At 47.8% G+C, this 21,970-nt stretch overlaps 1 protein-coding gene across 2 annotated transcripts in view; it reads right to left on the bottom strand.

Annotated features, from left to right (window-relative positions):
• Positions 1-21,970, bottom strand: part of RAB34 (RAB34, member RAS oncogene family) — a 93,543-nt gene that overhangs the window by 21,716 nt on the left and 49,857 nt on the right. Inside the window, exons 4-8 of one of the 2 annotated variants that reach the window (XM_078680106.1) lie at positions 20,096-20,164; positions 6,604-6,705; positions 6,005-6,069; positions 1,245-1,296; positions 1,024-1,105 (exon numbers count right to left, since the gene is read on the bottom strand). In XM_078680106.1, coding sequence (XP_078536232.1) covers positions 1,024-1,105; positions 1,245-1,296; positions 6,005-6,069; positions 6,604-6,705; positions 20,096-20,164 — 370 coding nt within the window. The remainder of the gene's footprint in view (positions 1-1,023; positions 1,106-1,244; positions 1,297-6,004; positions 6,070-6,603; positions 6,706-20,095; positions 20,165-21,970) is intronic. The other variant, XM_078680105.1, reaches the window with a different exon arrangement.

Raw genomic sequence — 21,970 nt, 5'->3', positions numbered from 1 at the left:
AGGTAGTTTCATGCTGCAAAATCAACAAGTTTACCCCAGTTCTTAAAAGCCTGTGTGCATTGTGCATATTTCTGAAAAACTGAATGAGCTTGGAATGCACCGTGCAGAGGGTAGCTGATGTACACACTTCACCACCCACCTGTTAACTTAAAGTACTGTACTGTTTACTTTTTAATATTATAGATTATTGGATCGAACAGTGGTTGTCTTGTCACATGCTTTTCACTATAGGTTGGCGTACCTTGGAAGAGGACGTGTGATGAGAAGCTTGGGATGTCTCCGACTAATAACAGTGTGGAGTCTAACTGTGTCATTGCACGTCCAGCCCAAGACAGTAAACACTGAGATTGTCACAGTTGTAGTTGAGAACCCCATTAAGCCATTGTTAACTGTGTGCAATGTAGTGAGTAAATGCATGCACTGAATGATGATACGTGGGTAGAGGGGTGTTCCAGTTATGGTTGTGCTAGACTACAGCATGCACGGGTAGCATCAAGAGGCGTATGCGGGCTGGGTATCCACGAGAGGCAGGTCATCATTAAACTAGTCCAGTATGCCAATAGGAAGGACGTGCAGGGGCTAATGAACCTTGAAGGGAAAGGTACGTTGTAGTTTCTTGAGAAGCTTATAATATATCAACACTGATGGTGATCTATGGCAAGGAATTTCAGAGCTCCTACCAGGAGTTAACACATCATGACTAGCTTCGCCTCTGCATCTTTAGTTTTTACTCACTTTCTAAATATTTTGGAAGGGAACATTGTAAAAGGCTTACATATGAACCTCTGTCAATGGTGTCTGCATAGCAGCAGAGTTCCAGGCGTGGCTGCACTGAGGTCCACTATGTCCCGACCCCGTCACCACAGATGAAATGCCCAAAATCAGTATTCAGTGGCAGAAGCACCAAATTGTGGTATATGTGCCCAGCCCACTTGTAGAGTGAAAAAGGACCAGAGGTGGCCCTTGTGGGGCAACCCGAGATGGGTTTGTCATGCAGCCATTTTGTCTTCCTGCCACACTTACACTGAGATCCTTCTTTGTGCCGACCAGGAAGAGCAGGACAGAGGAAGGGTCATTCTCCTTCAGGGCATCCTGAAGCCACTGCCTGGAAGAAAGAAAAAGCCTATATGAAGAAAGAGAAAATTGTAGAAACGTTTCTGTGCTCTGCAAAAAACAGGGGCATGGCCCTAGTTTATTTTCCTCCTGTATCGCACGCAGGCAGGACCTCTCTCCCTTCTGTTTACCTGGTGTGATCCAGAGAAGCGACATCGTTAACATCAAACACGATAACTATGGCTGCAAGAGAAAACAGAGAAATGTCAGCACGAAATGGGGGCTGCCTCTTCTGTGTCAGTGGCATTTACAGGAAATCCTGAAAAATGCTTATTGCTATTGAGGAAGATAGTTAATACAGAGGGAGAATAGAGGCGTGGGAAGGAGAAGCATGACTTATGCTCACAGAACACGTGCAGCGCTATCAGCAGTGCAAGCTCCAATCACGTACAGAGTCCATGCAGCAGTGCAAGCTTCCCTCACACACAGCCCATGGAGCTTTAAGAGATGCAGTGTAACCCTCCCTCACACCAAGAAGACATAAAGCACTGGCAGCTGCAATGTAAGCTCCCTCACACACAGAAGATGTATAGTGCTGGCAGCTACAGTGTAAGCTTCCCTCACACACAGAAGATGTATAGTGCTGGCAGCTACAGTGCAAGTTTCCCTCACACACAATATGTACAGTACTGGCAGCTGCAGTATAAGCTTCCCTCACACACACACATTCACACACACAAGGTATAGCGCAGGCAGCTACAATGCAAGCTGTAAGCATCCCTCGCAGACACAAGATGTACAGCACTGGCAGCTGCAATGTAAGCTTCCCTCACACACAGAATATGTACAGCACTGTCAGCTGCAGTGTAAGCTGCCCTCACACACAGATATGTACAGCACTGGCAGCGGCAGTGTAGCCCTAACACACACAAGATGTACAGCAAAGCAGCTGCAGTTTAAGCTTCCCACACACAAAGAAGAGGTACAGCACTGGCAGCCACAATGCAAGCTTCACTGACACACACAAAACGTACAGCACTGGCAGCTGCAGTACAAGCATCCCTCCCACACAATATGTACAGCGCTGGCAGCTGCAGTGTAAGCTTCCCTCACACACAGAAGAAATGCAGACAAGGAGCAAAATAGCCAAAAAGCGCTATTCCTTAGCACACAGGAGAGGCACAGCAACGGCAACAGTTTAAGCTTCCCTCAGAATGAATGCAGTAATATGTTAAAAAATGCAAATCTGGTAGTCTAACATCTTTCGAAAAGTACCAAACACTTATGAAAGCCACAAAAACATTTCCGACTTTTCAAATTGCTATTAGCTTCAGCTTGAGTACAAAGATGATTAGTTAAACCCAGTTCACATGGAATTATGGGTTCCTCTTGTGTTTTTTCATATAGCTATTAGCTTCAGCTCTGGGAAGAAGGCTATACTGCTGGGTAAAATGGAGCTGTTCCACCAATGTGTTGCAACTTCTAAGATACCTGAATTAGCAAACCTTGCCCTAGAAAGTGTGGCAAACTCAGAAGGGTCACAATTTAAAGTGAAAGTCTGCGAAGGCAGCTCGAGACAGATTTTCATACACAAAAGGCTCCCATATCATTACAAATGCCTAATTATTAGGCCCTAATACTTTAAAAGCGGGTACAATCCATTCCTCCTTTGCGATCGATAAGCCAGACAAAATAGTAAGAAATTAACATCAGGCTCTTAGTTGCGCAACAAAAGCGAGAGTGTGTTGTTTGCAACCCCGAGGAATATTTTTGAGTTAAGGTGGCTAAGGGCAATGTGTCCAGGCTAAATTTCAAATTCAGTAGCTCAGCATATTGCTGTTCAACAAGAAACCGATAAACTTCAAAATATGGGGGGCTTTTAAAACTCGTAGGTCTCTACCAGACCTTTCTTTTGAGCTTTATCAACCCTCCTCTCTTTGACTTTTTTTCTAGTACTCTTTTATGAAGATATTAGAAGTACTGAGCGGAACAGAAGCTGGGCTGTCCCAATAGTGAGACAATCACATTTTGTTAAGAGTCATGTTTATATGGTAGGATCAGGTCAGATTCTCAACATTCCCTATAAGAAGGACCCACAAAGAGTAGCTTTAATCGGACTTAGAGTATTTTTCGACCTAATATGAGCTTAAAATGATGCTCTGAGCCATACAATGGAGTCAAGATTATTGACACTTTTTTCTATTTAGAAGGTGAATGTAGGGCGCTCAAAGGCAGCTTTACAACGTTTCAAAAACCTGTGTTCAGCTACAATTAGCTTATTCATTGTAGCAAAACCACAGATTTCAGGACTATATCAAGCAGCAGATGGCACCTGAGCCTGATAAACCTCAAAATCTGCACCAAACCTAAACCCGCTTCCAAAACTCAACATGGAATTTGCTAGGTGCTTCAAAGTAAGTGTTCTCTTATCACTCTGCTTAGACTAGGAGGTGTAGCAGCAGCTCCGATTCCGAACTAATGATACTCCAAGGACCTTTCAAGCAAAAGCCTTCCACATAGACATTAGCAGGAAAGATACCTAGATTATGTGCCTTGTATAGCACATTCCCAAACTGATGTAAACAATTATAGGTAGTGCTCTATTGAAGACCTATTAAGAGTGAAAGGCTGCCATGATGTTTAGATCTGTGTAGGGACCAGCGAGGCCTTTATTTATTTATTTATTTATTTATTCAAAGTTTTATATAGCGCGAACAGGATCCTAACAGATATCAGAGCGCTTCACAAAGACAGGGTAGGGGCAGTAGGAATCAACAGAGATAATGGGAGCAGTATAATAGTCAATAACATGGTAATAACAAGGATAATAATAACATACATAACACATATCAATATACAATCAGGTAAAGAAGTAATGTAAGATAGCACAAGTCATTTATCCCACTACAGAGGTGTTCAGGTACACCTTGGGTGTGTGGATGGCTTATACCAATGTTTTAGTATAGAGAGAACAATGAGTGAGGGCATCGGGAGAGTGGATCAGTAAACCAACGTGTATCATATATTGGTCGGAAGTAAGAGAGTATCGTAGTAGTGCCCCCATCCAGTAGAAGTATAATGCCAAAGGACAAGGTGAACAGTGATACAGAGCAATGTAGAGTCTCTGATCCAACACCTATAAGGTTCAGGAGATCTTGGCCAGAAGGATGGTTTTCACCTCTTTCTTGAAGAGTGCAGTGGAGGAGATAAGCCTGGTTTCAGGAGGGAGCGCATTCCAGATCCTGGGTGCCATTCCTGAGAAGGAGCGCTTGTATGTTTTCTCTTTCCGGAATCTACGAGGTTTCAGGAGTAGATTTTTTTGTACTCCTATTGGATCTCGAACCTCCTGATATAGACAACTTTTGAGCGAGGTAGTTGGGTGCATTGTGGTGCACGGCCGCGTGTGTCATAACTGCAATTTTTAGCTGTATTCTGGCTTCAAAAGGCAGCCATTTTAGAGACTTTAAGTCTGGGGATATATGCGAATGCTTTCTTGAGCCAGTAATGAGTCTCACGGCAGCGTTCAGGGAGGCTCTTAAGGGTGCTGTTGTGGATAGCGGGAGTCCGCTGAGGGCCACAATTCCGTAGTCTATTCGAGGGATAACTAAAGCTTGTACAGCAGTTTGGAAGTCTTCGGCAGGGAGGAAGGGTTTAATTTTCCTCAGTGTGTTGATTTGGAAATTAGCTGCTTTTGTGGTTTTGCTAACGTGCTGCTGCATGTTGAGCTTGGTGTCGAGTGTGATGCCTAGGGATTTCGCCGAGTCCACTATGGTAGGTTGGACATTGAGTGCTGTTAGGTTGCTGAGCCAGGTTTGGGTGGTGGAAATTTTCGCCGGGAGTGAGATGAGTAGGAACTCAGTTTTCAGAGCATTTAGTTTGAGGTGATTATCGGCCAGCCAAGATTGAGTGTTCATAAGCGTGGAATTCAGATGTTTGATATCATCCGGGGATTGTAGCTTTAGGTAAAGTTGTGTGTCGTCGGCGTACATATGGAATTGGACATTGGAAGCTTGGAGCAAGGTGGCAAGCGGTTCCATGACGAGGTTGAACAGTGTGGGGGAGAGGGATGATCCTTGTGGAACACCTAGATCTGCAGGCACAGGTGTAGATAGCACATTATGAATCTTGAACATCTGAGACCGGTTGTGAAGGAAGGACGAAAACCATTTGAGAACAGTTCCCGATAGACCCATTCTAGTGCTCAGCAGCTCCAGCAAGTTCTCATGTTTGACCGTGTCAAATGCTGACGAGAGGTCGAGAAGGATGAGGAGGCAGGACTCATTGCTATCAAGAATTTGGAGGGCGTCATCAATTATGTGTGTCATAGCTGTTTCCGTGCTATGTTTCGCTCGGAAGCCTGATTGATGAGGGTTGAGGAGGTCAAATTGGTCAATGTGTTTTGTTAGTTGGAGTTGGACACATTTCTCCAGCAGCTTGGCCAGGGTGGGGATATTGGTGATGGGACGATAATTGTTTAGGTCAGACGGATCAGCTGTAGGTTTCTTGAGTATAGGCGTGACTTGCCCCACCTTGAGGGAGTCTGGAATGAGGCCTTGTTGCAAGGAGCTGTTGATGATTTTGGTCCAGAGAGGGAGGAGCAAGGAGATGAAGTCTTTTACAGCATTAGCAGGTAGAGGGTCTGTGAGGTGATTAGAGGGCTTCAAGGTGCAGAGCAGTTTGTGTATTGCTTCTTCCTAAACGGGTCACCCATCACTTCAAATCGCTCCATCTCGATTTCTTTTTATTACTGAAACCTTTTGCCACTAACAGCATCATGTTTCCATGGTGCTGGGATGGCAGATGCATTATGTCATCTGACTCATGCACGTTATGGTCTTTAACTCTGACCCCTCTTTTTTGTTCTAGAACAGCTCATTGATAGCTAGAGCTCTGCTTACAATGCTCACATAATACAGCCTTTCTTTCCGTCAAGAGACTGCCCTGTCCATACCTTGCGCTCCTCTGTAGTACGTCGATGCGATGCACTTGAATCTCTCTTGACCCGCAGTGTCCCAGCTGGGGAGGAGAGAGAAGACGCAGCAGGTTAGCACTCAAGCCCAGGGAGAGACTGCCACCCTATCTTCACATCCTCTGCCCCATCCACTACAATCCCAACATTAATAATGACAGTAGCAGCTTGCTGTTCACGTATAGCGACTGTTCTGTGACTTCAAAGCACTTTAAGAACACCAGCCTAAGCAGCAAGTGCTACTACACAACGTTCCACACAGTCAGCCATTCTTTTGTCAGCAGAACGTATCTCATTTCTTTACTGCTCCTTCTCTAACTACCCCCTTCATCTGGTCTACTATTTCCTTGTCTCATCCCTTCATGTCCACAGTCTGTCTCTCCTCCTTGATGGCTCTCTCCCCCGAGGCAAAAACTGTTGTACCCCAAATGTCCTGTCTTTTTTATCACTGGTTTACACTTTGTTCACTTCTCTGGCCTCATTCCCACTATTTCACCTCTGTCCAGGCGTTCCTTATGTTCCTCACCTCTGTTTCTGCCCAGCCCATCTCTATCCCCTCCCTGATTACATTTGATACTTACAGCTGAAGGCTAAACGGGACACCCATCACTTCAAATCGCTCCATCTCGAAGTCTACCCCGATAGTGGCTTTGTAGTTCTTGTCGAAGGTGTCTTTGCAAAACCTTTGGAGAAGGAGAGGGAATGTAATGAGCCAGGAACTGTGGTTGTTCTCTTGTGAACAGTATTCAAAGCTTTAGGTGCAACAGTAAAGTGGGAACTATGTGTATTCTCACCAACTAGGAAACAAACGACGGAGTGGGAGGTGAGGAGCTTGAGAGGCAGGAAGTAAGATCAGAAAGATGCCTACCGGCCCAGTTTACTAAGGCATTGCACTGGTGCAAAGCAACCCAAACAGAGGTATGAGCCCATATTTATCATAGGTTTGCATTGTCCATGTGCCACGCAAGTACCCCTTCCTGCACAAAAACAATCCTGCCTACAGCGCAGGCACCCTTGCACCAAGGTGCAAGGGTGCCTGCGTTGGCAATAGATATGGCATATTCCTGCCCTTTCAAGTAGTGCAACAAGTTGGCTTGCTGTGTTGTATTGCGTGAAAATTAGGTGAAAATTAGGAAGGGTCAGTGCAAACAACCATAGGTTTGGACGCAAAGCTTGATCTACTGAGATAGCCAATGAAAGCAGACATGGACCGGGGGAAATGGGTTCAATCTTAAGACAAAAATAAACTCATTGTAAGTGTGCTGCGGTGCACAGCACACATACAATGCACAGGATTCTTCTGATTCTGTCTAAGCAAAGGTATTTGAATTAGAAGGGTATGCTTTCAGTACAAATCCTATGCTAGACAGTGTACACTGACCACTGCGCCATAGCGTGAGGTTGTGCGTCGCACAAAACAACTTTGGCAGAGCACCAGCGCAGGGATTGATAGTAGCAGTAGGGTAATCTTAGCAGATGTGGCTTCACACTGTCGTTTTCCTGTTTGTACAACAAGGGGCAGCACATTTGTTTGCTGTGCTGCATGAAACATTTGTAATCCTGTGTATAATCCATACAAATAAAATCAACAATCCAAGAGATAAAGAAACAATCCTAATTGAGGAGCTATAGAGGAAGACAGGAGGTACAGGGAAGATGCTGACCATCGAAAAGGAACGAAAGGCACCCTAACTGTTGAAAAAATGTAGAAGAAAGCTTGAACAGGGGTTAGGTATACATGTAACGCTGACCACAGTGGAAGTATACCTGAACCAATGATACCTGAACCAAGGAAGCTGAGAAGCCCTGGATTTGACAGCCAACAGAGAAAATCTCCAGCATGCAGAAGGCAGAGAGAAATTGAAGCTAGGCATACAGTAGAAGAAACACTGACCACAGAGGAAGTATACTGGATCAGGAAGAGACATTTTTTGTTTTATTGTTTAAAAATCGGCAGAGGCCCAAATGCATTACAGCGGTGTCAAAAATAAAAAACACATAAAGATGACAGCAAATGCAACCAAAAACGTCCTAGGCAATTAGCATTACAAAACGCCAATAATGATTAAAATACAAAAGACCTAAGGGTTAGGGAACAATTATAGAAAACTGAGTCAATGTTAATTCAAAACTTTTAAAAGCCTGGCAAGCACTTCGATATCATTGCACCACTATTCTCATACCTGAACAGGAATGATTCATGGTGCTGGACAACTTGAATCTCAGAAGCACCAACCTAAAGATATCAACTCTTTGGGCGCTCTCTGTTCTTTCCAAGATTTCACCTAGCTATTTTCAGATACCCGGGTGAACTGCTTGAAAGACCAGGCATGCTCTCTTAAACTTAGACCCACCCTTCACTAAGGTATTGGCATACCATATTCGCGATGGTAGCCTCAAACGCTACCCGTTAAAGTCAATGGTAAACGGTACCTGTACGAAGAGGCTGCAAGCAGGGACTTGGGACAAATTTGGCAGAACCCAACGGGAGGCACAGTTCTTGAGGGTCTCTAGGACACAGGGGCACCGTTGGTTTCAGCGGACTCGGCCTGTGGGGCTCGGGTGCATAGGTGTTTTGTCCGCCAGGGTTACGCTGTCAGTGGCTCTCACTCGGTGTTGGAGACCTGGTGAAGGGGAGCAACCAGGGCAAAAGGGCCACTCCCAATGCTGTCCTTGTAGATCCTGATATCCCATGATGGTAGGTTGGACTGGACACGCAACAAGCCTTGGTTGCAGCAACTGCTCTGGTACCCAGGGTATTGATGCAAGGCAGGTCCCAGGGTTCCTGGTGTCTCCAGACTTGGTGGGACGATGGATCTGACCTCCTGGAGCATGAAGACCTTGTGCTGAGGTGCCGCCTCTCGGTGCGCACGGGGGTGAGCAGAAAGCTGGACTGGGCAGCTGCAGTTGGTGCCTGCTGGTGCAGGGAAGTTCCTCCTTCACTTCAAGGGAGATCTTTCCTAGTTGTTGAGATGCTGGACAATCCTAAAGGGTTTGGGGAGGGTGCCCAGTTCCCTGTGAAGTCGGCCTCAACAATTGGCAAAGCATATGCAGGCTGGCAGAATTTGGCATAAATCTTCGGTGCAGGTCCTCTGTTCTAACCTGTCGGTCTTTTTCTTGACTGGATCTGTTTTCTTGATGTCAGGGGGCCACATAAATACTCAATTTAGGGGAAATCAGGGGAGTGTAGGGTAGTAAGCATTGGGCTACTTACCCCTGGGGTCATTACAGACCCTAGATGACCACTTCTTGCGAGGAGTGGGCTGCACCCTTTTCCAGAGTTCCTAATCTCACCACAACCAAGATAGCAAAATCCTTTCTTTGCTTTCCACTTCAGGCTGCCCGCCGAGGGGGTGTGCGCACCCTGGTAGTGCAACACGACTCCTGACTATTTCATTTCCTGACTGTCCTGGTTCGAAATGGACTCATGACAGGGGGTGGCATTGCCTAAGTCTGTGGGAAGCCGGAGTCACATATCAAAGGCAGCAGAGGCTTTTAAAGTATCTGGCCTTGGTGTGTAGTTTGACTAGCCATCATGCTGGAGGCATTGTTCCTGATGACCTCAGAGTGCGGGCTCTCACCTACAGGGGGTCAGAAATGCACCTGTAGTGGCAGGTTGGAAATGTCCAGCCAGCCAGCACACTCGGAGACTAGATTTCAGGGGGCACCTCTAAGGTTCCCTCTGGGTGCCTGTTATAATAAATCTGAATTGATAACAAACGTCATAGGTTAAAGTAAAGCCATCATGTAGAACTCGTAATGAAAAGTGCCCAGTACATAAACTTAAAGATGGCTTCACTGTTTAATGGTACCATCTAGTAATTGAACTAGACAGCACAGGGGCATATCTGCTCATGAACATATGCCCCCACATGTAATATAATGCACCCTGCCTTAGGGATACAAGGGCTGCTGTAGGGGTGACTTATATATATATATATTACATACAATGATTTTGGGATGGCATACAGGTATGTGGCATGACATGTTTTCAAACATGGTTTGAACCATGTCGAGCCGCCTGCAATGGCAGTCTGAGTGCAATTTGTGTGTTGGTCCCTTAGGGTGGCGTAAGATATGCTGCAACCTTTAGAGAACCTCTTTAGTACCCATGCCTTGGGTGCCAGGGGTTCCATTTACTAGGAACTTACAGGGGTGCTAACGTCCATGTCAATTTGGTTACAATTAAACTTTAATTGTGGGGGAAAGAGCCCTGGCACTGAGGTCTGGTTAGCAGTCCTCAGTGCATTGAGAGTTGAAAACCAGCATCTAGTAGTCAAAAATGGGGCAAAAATCTGGGGGACAACTGCAACAAAATTCCAGCTTCCTACAATGTCCAGCGAGCTTGTTCCATAGACAGCTTTCTGCCCTTCTGGGAAGCTGTGCTAATGACTCTCAGGAAAGGACACAATAGGGGCTTGCATGGGAGAGAGGAGTTACCTCCCTCCTGCAGGACGCCATACAGGTGTTAGTCCAAAAGGGGAGCTTCAAAGGAAAAGCCGACTTTGAAGGGCAAATAGTTAACACTTGGGAGGGCCACTCTATTGTTTAGGCAGACAGGCTGGCACTGGGGACAGGAGAGGTGAAGCTAGTTGTCAAAACATTTTTACCAGGGGCATGTGCCTCTTGGGAGCCACACCTCTGGGGCGGGCCTGAAAGCTCTGAGTGTCAAGAGAGGGGTCTTGCCATCTTGAGAGTGGGCAGAATGGTGCATTCTGGCATAGCCAGATACCACATGTCCTAGGAAGAGGTCATCAGGAGGAAGGGAACATGGTAGCCCATTGGCTCCCAACTGTGTCCTAAACTTTGGGCATTTTATGAAGATTAATAGTGTACCCAATGCATCCAGGACTCCGATCTTGACCAACTCGGAAAAAGGACTGCCCTGCTGCACCGACGGACCCGCAAAGAGAGGCTGCACCAACGGGGACTGCACTTGGTGACTAGCGATGACAGGGTCTGGGCCTGCCTTGTCTTGCTCAAGGAGAAGTTGTCTCCAGAGCCCACTCCAGCTAAGAGAACTCTAAAGGCCAGGTGACCGGCCTCCTGTTCGCAGCACAGGGACACAACAGCTAAAGAAGATTGCTGGGGCAAGTTGGTAGCCCAAAGTCTTCAACTCACTACCACTGCCGCCATGGAGCATGAGGACCAAGACTCGACACACAGAATTGCACCAGAGGTCACTGCTTTTGCCACCCGCGGGTATGAGCGGGGGGGGATGGTACTGGTGATACCTGCTTTGCTGTTCCACGGCAGCCGCTGGTAAGAGCACGGAGAAGGGGGTATCGCTGCCCCCAAAACTCGTGCCGCAGGGGTGGTCTGCCCCCCCCCCATTTGCTACACCATTGCCCGAGTTTCCTAAATCCGGGAGTGCTGTGGGAGAGTTTCCGGGACCCTCAGAAGGCGAGTTATTGACTCAGGAAGGATTGACCTGTGACCTTGACAACAGATGAGTGGTAGCCCAGTAGCTACCAGACCGGCCAGACCAGAGATGACTTTGTGGGAACGTCAACCTTGCAACTATTACCCCCTCACCCTCTTTGTGGACTAAGGAATCCCTGCAGTAAAACCCCCATCGACCACGTCGTATTCACAGCATCTTCAGCATCCTTCATCCCTTGCATATGCAGTCCACAGGAATCCATTATAATGAGGATAGAGTGCCAGGAACGTTTGGCGGACACCTTCTTCTGTAAAGGTTAACTGTTCTTGAGGACCTTGCTGGTCCCCCCATACTTGCTCCTAGCAGGAGTTGGTCGTCCCAAGTACTTCTAATTAACCAAAGTGACACCTACGTTTTCCTTAAAAAGTTTCTTTCCTATCTATATGTCCAAAACCCTTCAGTGGATCTTTTTTTATTCTAGTGTCTAAATCCCTATTAAAAAAATTACAACCTATTTTTATAGATTGAGAAACTTGTTCCTCTGTGTAAGCCTTGCTTCTCAGTGCCACAGCTACCCAGGACTGAGCTGAGGATTTGACAAATGAACCCTAAAGGTCCTAAAAGTGTTGGTGAATGTATAACACAGTGTGGTTGCACTACCATACCATAAAAGACACACAATTTCGTCAGAAAATGTGCATTTGAAGAATCAAACAATGAATGACTGTAACCTGCAACACAGTTCTACGGTTTGCCACTGGGCGAAAGTGTCATATCTTTGTTGAGGCAACCAATTGAAAGCTAGGCATCTTTATAAGGGTCGTTATGTGAAGATTTACATTCAGCCATGAACCAATGGTAAAGTCTGGGAGGAGACATAGAGGAAACCAGATGAACTATCTAGTTAAGTAGCAACAGCAACTAGATAAAGTGTATTAGAGGTTCTGATCAAGTGGGCAGTGCAGATGAAACCTAAACTAGGCATACTGTATAAAACAAAATGTAGACCATGCAAAAGGTTTACAGGAGTCCTCAATCAGGAGGATGGATTCCAGAATCAAGGACTTATCATGAGCTAAAGTAGAAACTTTTACCAGGAATAGGAAATAGGCTTACAGGATATTTGAACGAGGCAGGAGGTATAGAAAAAAGTCCGGCCCAGATAGGAGGAATACAGACAATTTGGCCGAGGCAAGAGATACTTCATCCAAGCTCCAGGTACAGAGTAACTCTGCCCATTCAGGAGATAATTACACTGTAATGCACTGATGCAGAATGTATTGTCCAATGTTGTTCCAACCAATGACGGTGAGGTAATTCTCCTTAATAGGTCAAATAAAGGACTCACAGTGTAGTCCGGTCACCATAAACTGGTCAGATTATTCTTTGGAGCTCAGCAGGTCTATCAAATCACCTGCCAATGCCAAACTCAATTCAGTCAGGTACAAAGCTATAAATGTGGGGCATTAAAGACCTGGGTATGACTTCAAGATGGGTGGAGAAGAAGATAATCGCACACAAGTGGGATCTTGGAGGTGTCCGGTTTTACAAACTTTATGTTATCGAAGTTGTGTTAAAACTGTGTACGACTTGCAAGGCCACAACTGCAGTCATGCCCATCTCTGGAGACCACATCTGGAGTTTTGTGCCCAGTTCTGGATGCTTAATCTGGAGTATGGTGTCCAGTTAAAGAGGCAAAATCTGTAGTTTTGTGTCAGTTTAGGGATCTACCGAATCTGGAATACTGTTTCAAGTTCTGAAAGGCACAGCAGAATCATTGTGCCCAGTTATGGAGGTCACGTCTAGAATACACTGCGCCCTTCTGGAGACCACATCTCCAGAAGGGTCTAGACCAGAGGTCTTTAAACTTTTTTATGCTGCCCCTCCTACTGTGGAAAAAAATAAATCATTGGGGCCCCTCCTCAAAATATTTTACAATTAATCTATTAAACTGCCAATGTTTAAATATGTCTAGACACATTTAAACATTACAGTTGAGTTCTGTCCTATTTTAAAAATGCAATCAAATACAGGATTGCCAAGCATATTATTCTGGTCAGGTAGGCCTTACGTGTAAAAGTACCCACAGAATAATTATTGGAAAGAGCGCGCTACTCACCCGTGAGGGTCTCAAGGCGCTGAGGGAAAAGAAGGGAGGTGGGGTGCTGCTACTGCTCGAATAGCCAGGTCTTGAGGTGTTTCCTGAAGGTGAGATGGTCCTGGGTCAGTCGTAGGTGTGCGGGGAGGGAGTTCCATGTCTTCGCTGCTAGGTAGGAGAACGATCTTCCTCCCGTGGTGGTTCTGCGAATCCGTGGGACGGTGGCGAGGGCGAGGCTGGAGGAGCGGAGCTGGCGGGTGGAGGTGTGGAACGAGATGCGGTTGTTGAGGTATTCGGGGCCCATGTTGTGGAGCGCTTTGTGTGCGTGGGTGAGCAGCCTGAACGTGATCCTCTTGCTGACTGGGAGCCAGTGCAGGTTTCTCAGGTGGTCGGATATGTGGCTGTGGATGTCGAGGATGAGTCGTGCGGAGGCGTTCTGTATGCGCTGAAGGCGTTTCTGAAGTTTGGCTGTGGTTCCTGCATATAGGGCGTTCCCGTAGTCCAGTCGGCTGGTGACGAGGGCCTGGGTGACCATCTTTCTGGTTTCGGTGGGGATCCACCAGAAGATCTTTCGGAGCATGCACAGGGTGTTGAAGCACGAGGACGAGACTGTGTTGACTTGCTTGGTCATCGTGAGAGAGGAGTCAAGGATGAATCCCAGGTTGCGTGCGTGGTCAGTGGGTGTAGGTGCGGTGCCTAGCGACTCGGGCCACCAGGAGTCGTCCCAGGCGGAAGGGGATTGTCCGAGGATGAGGACCTCCGTCTTGTCCGAGTTGAGCTTCAGACGGCTGTGCCTCATCCATTCTGCGACCTCTTTCATTTCGTCCTGGAAGTTGGCTTTGGCGGTGAGAGGGTCTTTGGTGAGGGAGAGTATGAGTTGGGTGTCGTCGGCGTAGGAGATGATGTTGATGTAGTGTTTGCGGGCGATGGTGGCGAGGGGGCTCAGGTAGATATTGAAGAGAGTTGGGCTGAGTGAGGAGCCCTGGGGTACGTCGCAGATGATCTTGGTGGCCTCGGAGCGGAAGGGAGGGAGGCGGACTCTCTGGGTTCTGTCGGAGAGGAACGATGTGATCCAGTCCAGGGCCTTTCCTTGGATCCCAGTGTTGTAGAGGCGGGTTAATAGGGTGCGGTGGCAGACGGTGTCGAAGGCTGCCGAGAGGTCCAGGAGGATGAGAGCGGCTGTCTCTCCGTTATCCATCAGGATCCTAATGTCATCGGTGGCTGCGATGAGGGCGGTCTCGGTGCTGTGGTTGGCTCGAAATCCGGACTGGGATGGGTCGAGCGAGTTGTTTTCTTCGAGGAATGCAATCAGCTGTTTGTTGACGGTCTTCTCGATGACTTTGGCCTGGAAGGGGAGCAAAGAGATGGGGCGGAAGTTCTTGAGGTCTTTGGGGTCTGCTGTTGTATTCTTCAGAAGAGCATTGATTTCTGCGTGTTTCCAGCTTCCAGGGAAGGTGGCTGACGTGAAGGAGCTGTTAATGACGTTCCAGGTGTGGGGTGCGATGTTGGTGTCGGCTTTGTTGAAGATGTGATGAGGGCATGGGTCGGAGGGGGAGCCAGAGTGGATGGGGTTCATGACGTGGGTGGTGTCTTCAGTGCTGATGGGGGTCCATGCGTTGAGGGTGGTGGTGGGGGTCGTTGGTTTGGTGGCTGGGAGCGGGGTCTGGGGTCCGAAGCTGTCGTGTATATCTGCAATCTTGCGGTGGAAGAATGTGGCGAGGGAGTTGCAGAGGTCTTGCGATGGTGTGATGTCGTTGTTGCTGTCGCTGGGGTTGGAGAGTTCTTTGACGATGCTGAATAGTTCCTTGCTGTTGTGGGAGCTGTTGTCCAGCCGCTCTTTGAACGATGTCCTTTTGGTGGTGCGGATAATCTGGTGGTATTCGCGGGTGGCGCTCTTGAGGGCTGTCATGTTTTCTGATGTCCGATTGTGGCGCCAGGCTTTTTCCAGGGTTCGGCACGATTTCTTTGCGATTTTGAGGGCGTCTGTGAACTATGGGGATTTTCTGTTGCTGGTCTTGCATGGGGGTTTCTTCAGTGGGGCGAGGTCATCGGCGCAGTTGGTGATCCACTGTGCGAGATTGTCTGCTGCGTTGTTGGTGTCAGGGGTGTCGACAGGTGGGTTCTGGCTCAGCGATGTGGTCAGCTGGTCTGTGGTGGTTTTGCTCCAGCATCTGCGGGGGATCTGTGGCATGTGGTGGTGGGATGTGGTCTTTTTGCAGGTGAAGTGGGTGCAGCTGTGGTCGGTCCAGTGTAGTCCGGTGGAGTGGCTGAAGGCAACGTGGCTGCTGGCCAAAAAGATGGGGTCGAGCGTGTGGCCGGCGTAGTGGGTGGGGGTGTCCACCAGTTGCTTGAGTCCGAGGTTGTCGAAGTTGTCGAGCAGGGTGGTGGTGTTGTTGTCGTTGCTATTCTCCAGGTGGAAGTTCAGGTCTGTTTGAAGAATATTTGGAGTCCCTTCCCTTTTGACACCTTCTCCCAGCCGGTATATAAATGACAAAAGATGTGAGTGGTAGCCCATTACAGAGCGGCTTACTGCTGCTCATTCCCTGTGACGATCTAGACTGTAAATACAATAAAAGTGTGAATACAGAAAACCAGGGGAGGATATATGTCAGATACATTATAAAATCTCGTGGTGTAGGTGGATTAGATGGGGAAGAGAGAGCTGAATGGTATGAATACAGTCAAGAAGGAAACTATATTGCAAAAGAGGGTTGTACAAGAAGCCTTTGGAGGGATAGCTCATAAATTCTTCTTCTCATGTAAATACATTGTACTGCTCTCCTGGAGAACAGGTGGGGGAAAATCATTACAAAAATGTACAATGCAATGGTCTCGGCATTATGAAAGGTAGAGCTATTGGCATTGCTCATGACATTTTTTTTCATTTTTTTTTTAACATAAATAAATGGTATTGTCATTTACAATGGCAATAGGGGAGCATTAGAGAGTTCTAGAGAGTATTCGCGGACACAGAGCCGCGCACACAGACAGAGAGCCACTCACACACACACACACAGAGCCACTCACACACACACACACACACAGAGCTACACACACACAGAGCCACTCACACACAGAGCCACTCACACACAGAGCCACTCACACACAGAGCCATTCACACACACACACAGAGCCACTCACACACACACACAGAGCCACTCACACACACACACACACACAGAGCCACTCACACACACACACACACACAGAGCCACTCACACACACACACACAGAGCCACTCACACACACAGAGCCACTCACACACACACACAGAGCCACTCACACACACACACAGAGCCACTCACACACACACACAGAGCCACTCACACACACACACACACAGAGCCACTCACACACACACACACACAGAGCCACTCACACACACAGACAGAGCCACTCACACACACAGACAGAGCCACTCACAGTGCTGCTCACTTTTCAGCAATATCGTCCAACATACCCTGCCTTTACCTATCATTTGTATCACAGGAATGCTCACAACAATTTACAACTCCTCTCAATTTTCAAAAAGGTACAGCTCTCTACTTTTGAATAAAAGGTCTGTGGCAAAGAAAGCGCCCACCCTGAATCAGAATGACGACTCCCTTTGATGCATCACAGCAAAACCAGTCCTGTCCTTTTCTGAGAATCACAGGCATATCACACTCCTTGGCATTACCACCCTCTGCAGAATCAAGGAAAAAACTTGTAGCAGCACATTTTTAAGTGAAACAATAAGGGAACCCTGGGCTCTCTAGAGAAGGCATGTTTGGCGTCTCTGACTCTTAGGTGCCAATTGTATGGGGGAACTACTGATTGTGTCCGAGAAAAGGCCTGGTGATCAGATATGGTGGACTACCAAATGAGAGAAAAGTAGAGCATCAACACACTCATTTGAAGGTCTAATGTTGGACTGAGATGACGATCCCACCAGCAAATGTTGTGTTATCTATTTTTCCTATGGGAGATCTTGCTGTTTTCTTATGTTATCTCTGAAACCAATAAATATGTTAAAAAAATGAGTGAACTGATATACACAACTTGCATGAATGATCCCAACCAGTGAGGCTTTACGATGTCCCATTAGTACTCTGTAATTGAGATTTCAATTTATGAAGCAGTTTTCCAGCTGTACATATTGCTATACATACATATGGTCAATCCATTTAGTTATATCATCTCTATTCCGAAGGCAACATACACACATGGGAAAAAAGCATGGGCACCTGGCTCAGGGGGGGGGCTGGAACCCTGCAGCGAGGGGCTGGCAGGCTTCAGGACAAGGCGAGTGCCGCGGACCAGCCTAGGGGACTGAGATCCTGGGACCGAGGTCCGAGGACTCACTGGCGCTCCCTGAGCGGCCGGCACTTGTAGGGGGAGGGACGAGCAGCTGGGAGCGGGGTGGGGTCACCGGGCGGAGATAGCAGGGGCGGAAAAGAACAGACAACAGCAGAGGGCAAGGCTGCCCTTAACTACAAAGTACTACTAAGCAGGCTAAATAAAGTGAAAAACGGGCACAGACTACTACAAAACAGAAAACTACAAAAATACTACTAAAAACAGGCTATATATGGTGAAAGCGGGCACAGAATAAGGGTTATAGAGCACAATCTACCAGACACAGTGCGGCAGGATGAGGAGACCAGCGGGTCAGGAAGGGCTCGAACCCTGCAGCGAGGGGCTGGCAGGCTTCAGGACAAGGCGAGTGCCGCGGGTTAAGTGGGTTAAGTATAAAGAGGTCAACCCACCAGCACACAGCTACAAAAGGAGAACAGGTGACTGTGTTTTTGACCAGATGGAATCAAATTCAGTGGCATTCACTGCTGGTATAAACGTGATCCTGGGTAGCATGCGTGATGGGATTAAATGGCAGACAATGTAATAATATTGCCATTAAAAATGTATGCATCCTCATTCAATTACAACTCAATGTTAATAGTACCCCTCTCAATGGTACATATCTGACCTCGGAAGAAAGAAAAGATTAAATTGGCACTTCACTGCGGTTGACGTTTATTTCACGAGGTTATCTTAGATGCTTGAAAAAGCATGGAAAGCTTGTAGATTCACATCTTTAAAAGCCAGATAAGTGCAAACATTTACTGACAATGTGGCAGAATATGAGAATCCTTTTACAAGGCTGACAAGGAGACACGGACAGCGGGGGCGGGAAAGGAGACACTGACAGCGGGGGGGAGCGGGAAAGGAGACACTGACAGCGGGGGGGGGAGCGGGAAAGGAGACACGGACAGCGGGGGGGAGCGGGAAAGGAGACACGGACAGCGGGGGGGGCCAGAAAGGAGACACGGACAACGGGGTTGGGGGGGTAGGAAAGGAGACACGGACAGCGGGGGGGGGTGGCCGGAAAGGAGACACGGACAAGGGGGGGGCGGGAAAGGAGACACGGACAGCGGGGTGGCCGGTAAGGTGACACGGACAACGGGGGGGGGGGGCGGCAAAGGAGACACGGACAGCGGGGGGGGGCGGAAAGGAGACACAGACAAGGGGGGGCGGGAAAGGAGACACGGACAGCGGGGGGGGGTGGCCAGAAAGGAGACACGGACAACGGGGGGGGGCGGGAAAGGAGACACGGCTAGCGGCACACACACATCATACATAAAGAGAGATGCCACAAGCCCGTGATCAGAGACAGATGAGGCGAGCCTCGGCCATGAAGGTTTCAGTCTAAGGCTCGTTTTTTTTCCTCTACCATGCGCTCATATTAAAAGCGTGCATCTTTAGAGCACGCTACTTACCCGCTAGCACCCACGTGGTGCCTACTTTACTTCACCTCAGCTGTGCGCCCATCCTGGCTGCAAAGAAAGACCCCTCAGCAAAACGCCCGGGTTGCAATCTCGGCTCAGCAGCGGGCCGTCGCCGCGGTGACGTGGGCAGCTTGAGTCGCGGGAGGAGGGCGGAAACAGAGACGGACAGCGTGATGGGGGCGGGAAAAAGACAGCGGGAAACGAGGACAGCAGCCTACCTCATCTTAAGGAGACTTAAAATGGCGGCCACAAGCTTTTGAAATTTTTCGGAATTGGGGGCGTGGTTTTGCTGTGCTGAGTGACGTACGACGTCACTGTCTAAAGAACAGCAAAATTTACGCCTCCAAATCCGAAAAGGACGGGGCTACATCGGAGTGACGGATCTCTCCTCCAATGGCTGGCCTCCGTTTAGGAAGCCAGCCAATGAAGGAGAGACAGGGCAGGGAGGCGGGACCTTCTGCGCTACTAAGAGTCATTAAATCTCCGGCCTAAGACTGCGCAAGCGCAGCCTTTTAGGCCTTCGACCTAAAAATTCAAAAGGGCTTAGAACTGATCTATAGTGATGATAGTTTGAGGACAAAGACAGAACTGAAGAAAGCAGTGGGGTTAAAATGTTACATCTGACAGGAAAATGGGAAAAACAGATGGGCCTCGATCTATTTTGTTTCTAAGTATCTTTGAAAGCCCCAGCCCCGGCATCGGCCATATCCTGAAACATCGAACACTTCTTCAAACAGGAATCATGCCCAAAACATGCAGCAGACCGTAGAAGACTTTGCAGAGCCTAACTGAATATCCACCAGTTCTTCTTACCCACCTGTACGTACCTGTTGATTAGACATGTCTTCCCAACCGACAGATCCCCCACCACAATGATCTTCGAGATCTTGAATCTGCTGGGGATGAAACAAATAAAAGATACAGGGGCTGTCAGAGGTGTTGCTGGGATGTCCATTTGTTGCTCTTCTTTAAGCAAGCTGAGTGAGTTAAGCACCAGCTGCGCAGAGGTTTGTACTCTGCAGTCACATATTTGAATCCCATTTTGGAGGTCAATAAAATGAGAATATCTATTGAGCACCAAAACATTAAACCTGTGGCGTGCCCTATACGTAAACACAATTGGTTTTTTTATAGCAAAAATGGCAGGTTTTTTCCAGCTCTCTCTGTAGCATACTCAGTGATGGCACAGCATGCTAGATTCCATGCACAGGTTGGTGTTTTCACACTAGCCACTAATACAATGTCCACATCCTACCACTGTAATAATGCTCTGAAACACAACCTTCAACTGATTGATTTGATTATCTCCCTGGACTGGAAACAAGCATCCTGTGACCGGTTTCGCGGTTTCACCCCCTCTTCAGCCAGGATAGCTTTATTCCAATGGCATGGGGAGCACAGGACCCACGTCTGGGCATACCCGTCCAACTCAAGGTGACAAATGCAAAAACAACAGTTGATGGACAGAATGCAGGCACAGGGTCAAGACTGATTTGCATATGGGCAGGTCTAAACTGGGGTGGCATGGTGAGCAAAAGAATGATGGATTTAACCCAGATCTGTTCTGCATTACGTCCATCAATTGTGTGTCTTTTGCTTTCTTGCCCTAAGTGCGCCAGGTATGCCCAGAAGTGGGTCCAAGGCTCACTGTGCCACTGGATTCAAGCTATCCTGGCTGAAGAGGGGTGAAACCCGAAATCGGTCCTAGGATGCTTTTTTCCGGTCCAGGGAGGACCTGGCTTGGCAGTTTGGGCTGGACTGTTCCCATGAGGCACAGGGTCACGACTGATTTGCAATTTGCTTGGTGCGAACTGGAATGGCATGGTGAGCAAAAAAACGATGGATTTAGGACCAGATCTCTGTACTGGGGTGAATGTATGACATTGTTCTGCATTCTGTCCATCAACTAATGTTTTTGCATTTATTATGGGTCCAGCAGGAGTCAAAAATGAGAAAGCCCAGTCCCAGCCTCCACGTTGTTGCAGATGGAAAGCAGACAACGTCCGTAGCGGCTCGTGGTGGGAGTGCTGTGGTGCGGGCGAGGGTGGAGCAGGGTGGGTGGTGGGGGTAGTAAACTATGGAATACGGTCCAACGGAGGTAAGTAAATAAATAAATAAAAACGAATTTCGTTGGGCGTGCTGCATCGCATTTGGCAATGCAGCGCGCAATTAAATTTGTTTTATTTATTTATTTGTTTACTTACCTCTGTTCGGCTGCATGCCATAGTTTACCACCCCTCCACCCTGCTCCTTCGCCGCACTGCATCACTCCCACCACCGGCCGCTACTGGACTGGGAACATATCACTTCTTGCGACGGCATTGGAAGAAAAGGGACCTCACTCATAGCATATATGATAAACCAACCAGGCAGTAGTGGCCAGTGGTGGGAGTGCGGTGGGGCGGGGGAGGAGCAGGGTGGGGGGTAGTAAACTACGGCATACAGCCGAACAGAGGTAAGTAAACAAATAAAACAAATGTCATTGTGCACGCTGCATTGCCAAATGCGATGCAGCGAGCACAAAAAAATTTGTTTTATTTATTTATTTGTTTACTTACCTCCAGTTTGTCACTGTAGTGGTGGCACCATCAGGGCTGCAGTCCGCAAGTGACATTTAATTTACAGTCCCTGGGTACACAGAAAACCATATACTATGAACCTATGGGTAACTTAAATATGCCAACTGGGTATTAGCCTCAATA

The sequence above is a fragment of the Lissotriton helveticus genome, chromosome 3_1 (assembly GCF_964261635.1).
Source record: "Lissotriton helveticus chromosome 3_1, aLisHel1.1, whole genome shotgun sequence".
Classification (NCBI taxonomy): domain Eukaryota; kingdom Metazoa; phylum Chordata; class Amphibia; order Caudata; family Salamandridae; genus Lissotriton; species Lissotriton helveticus.
Note: the sequence above shows the minus strand (reverse complement) of the source record. Positions and strands in the feature narration are given on the sequence as shown.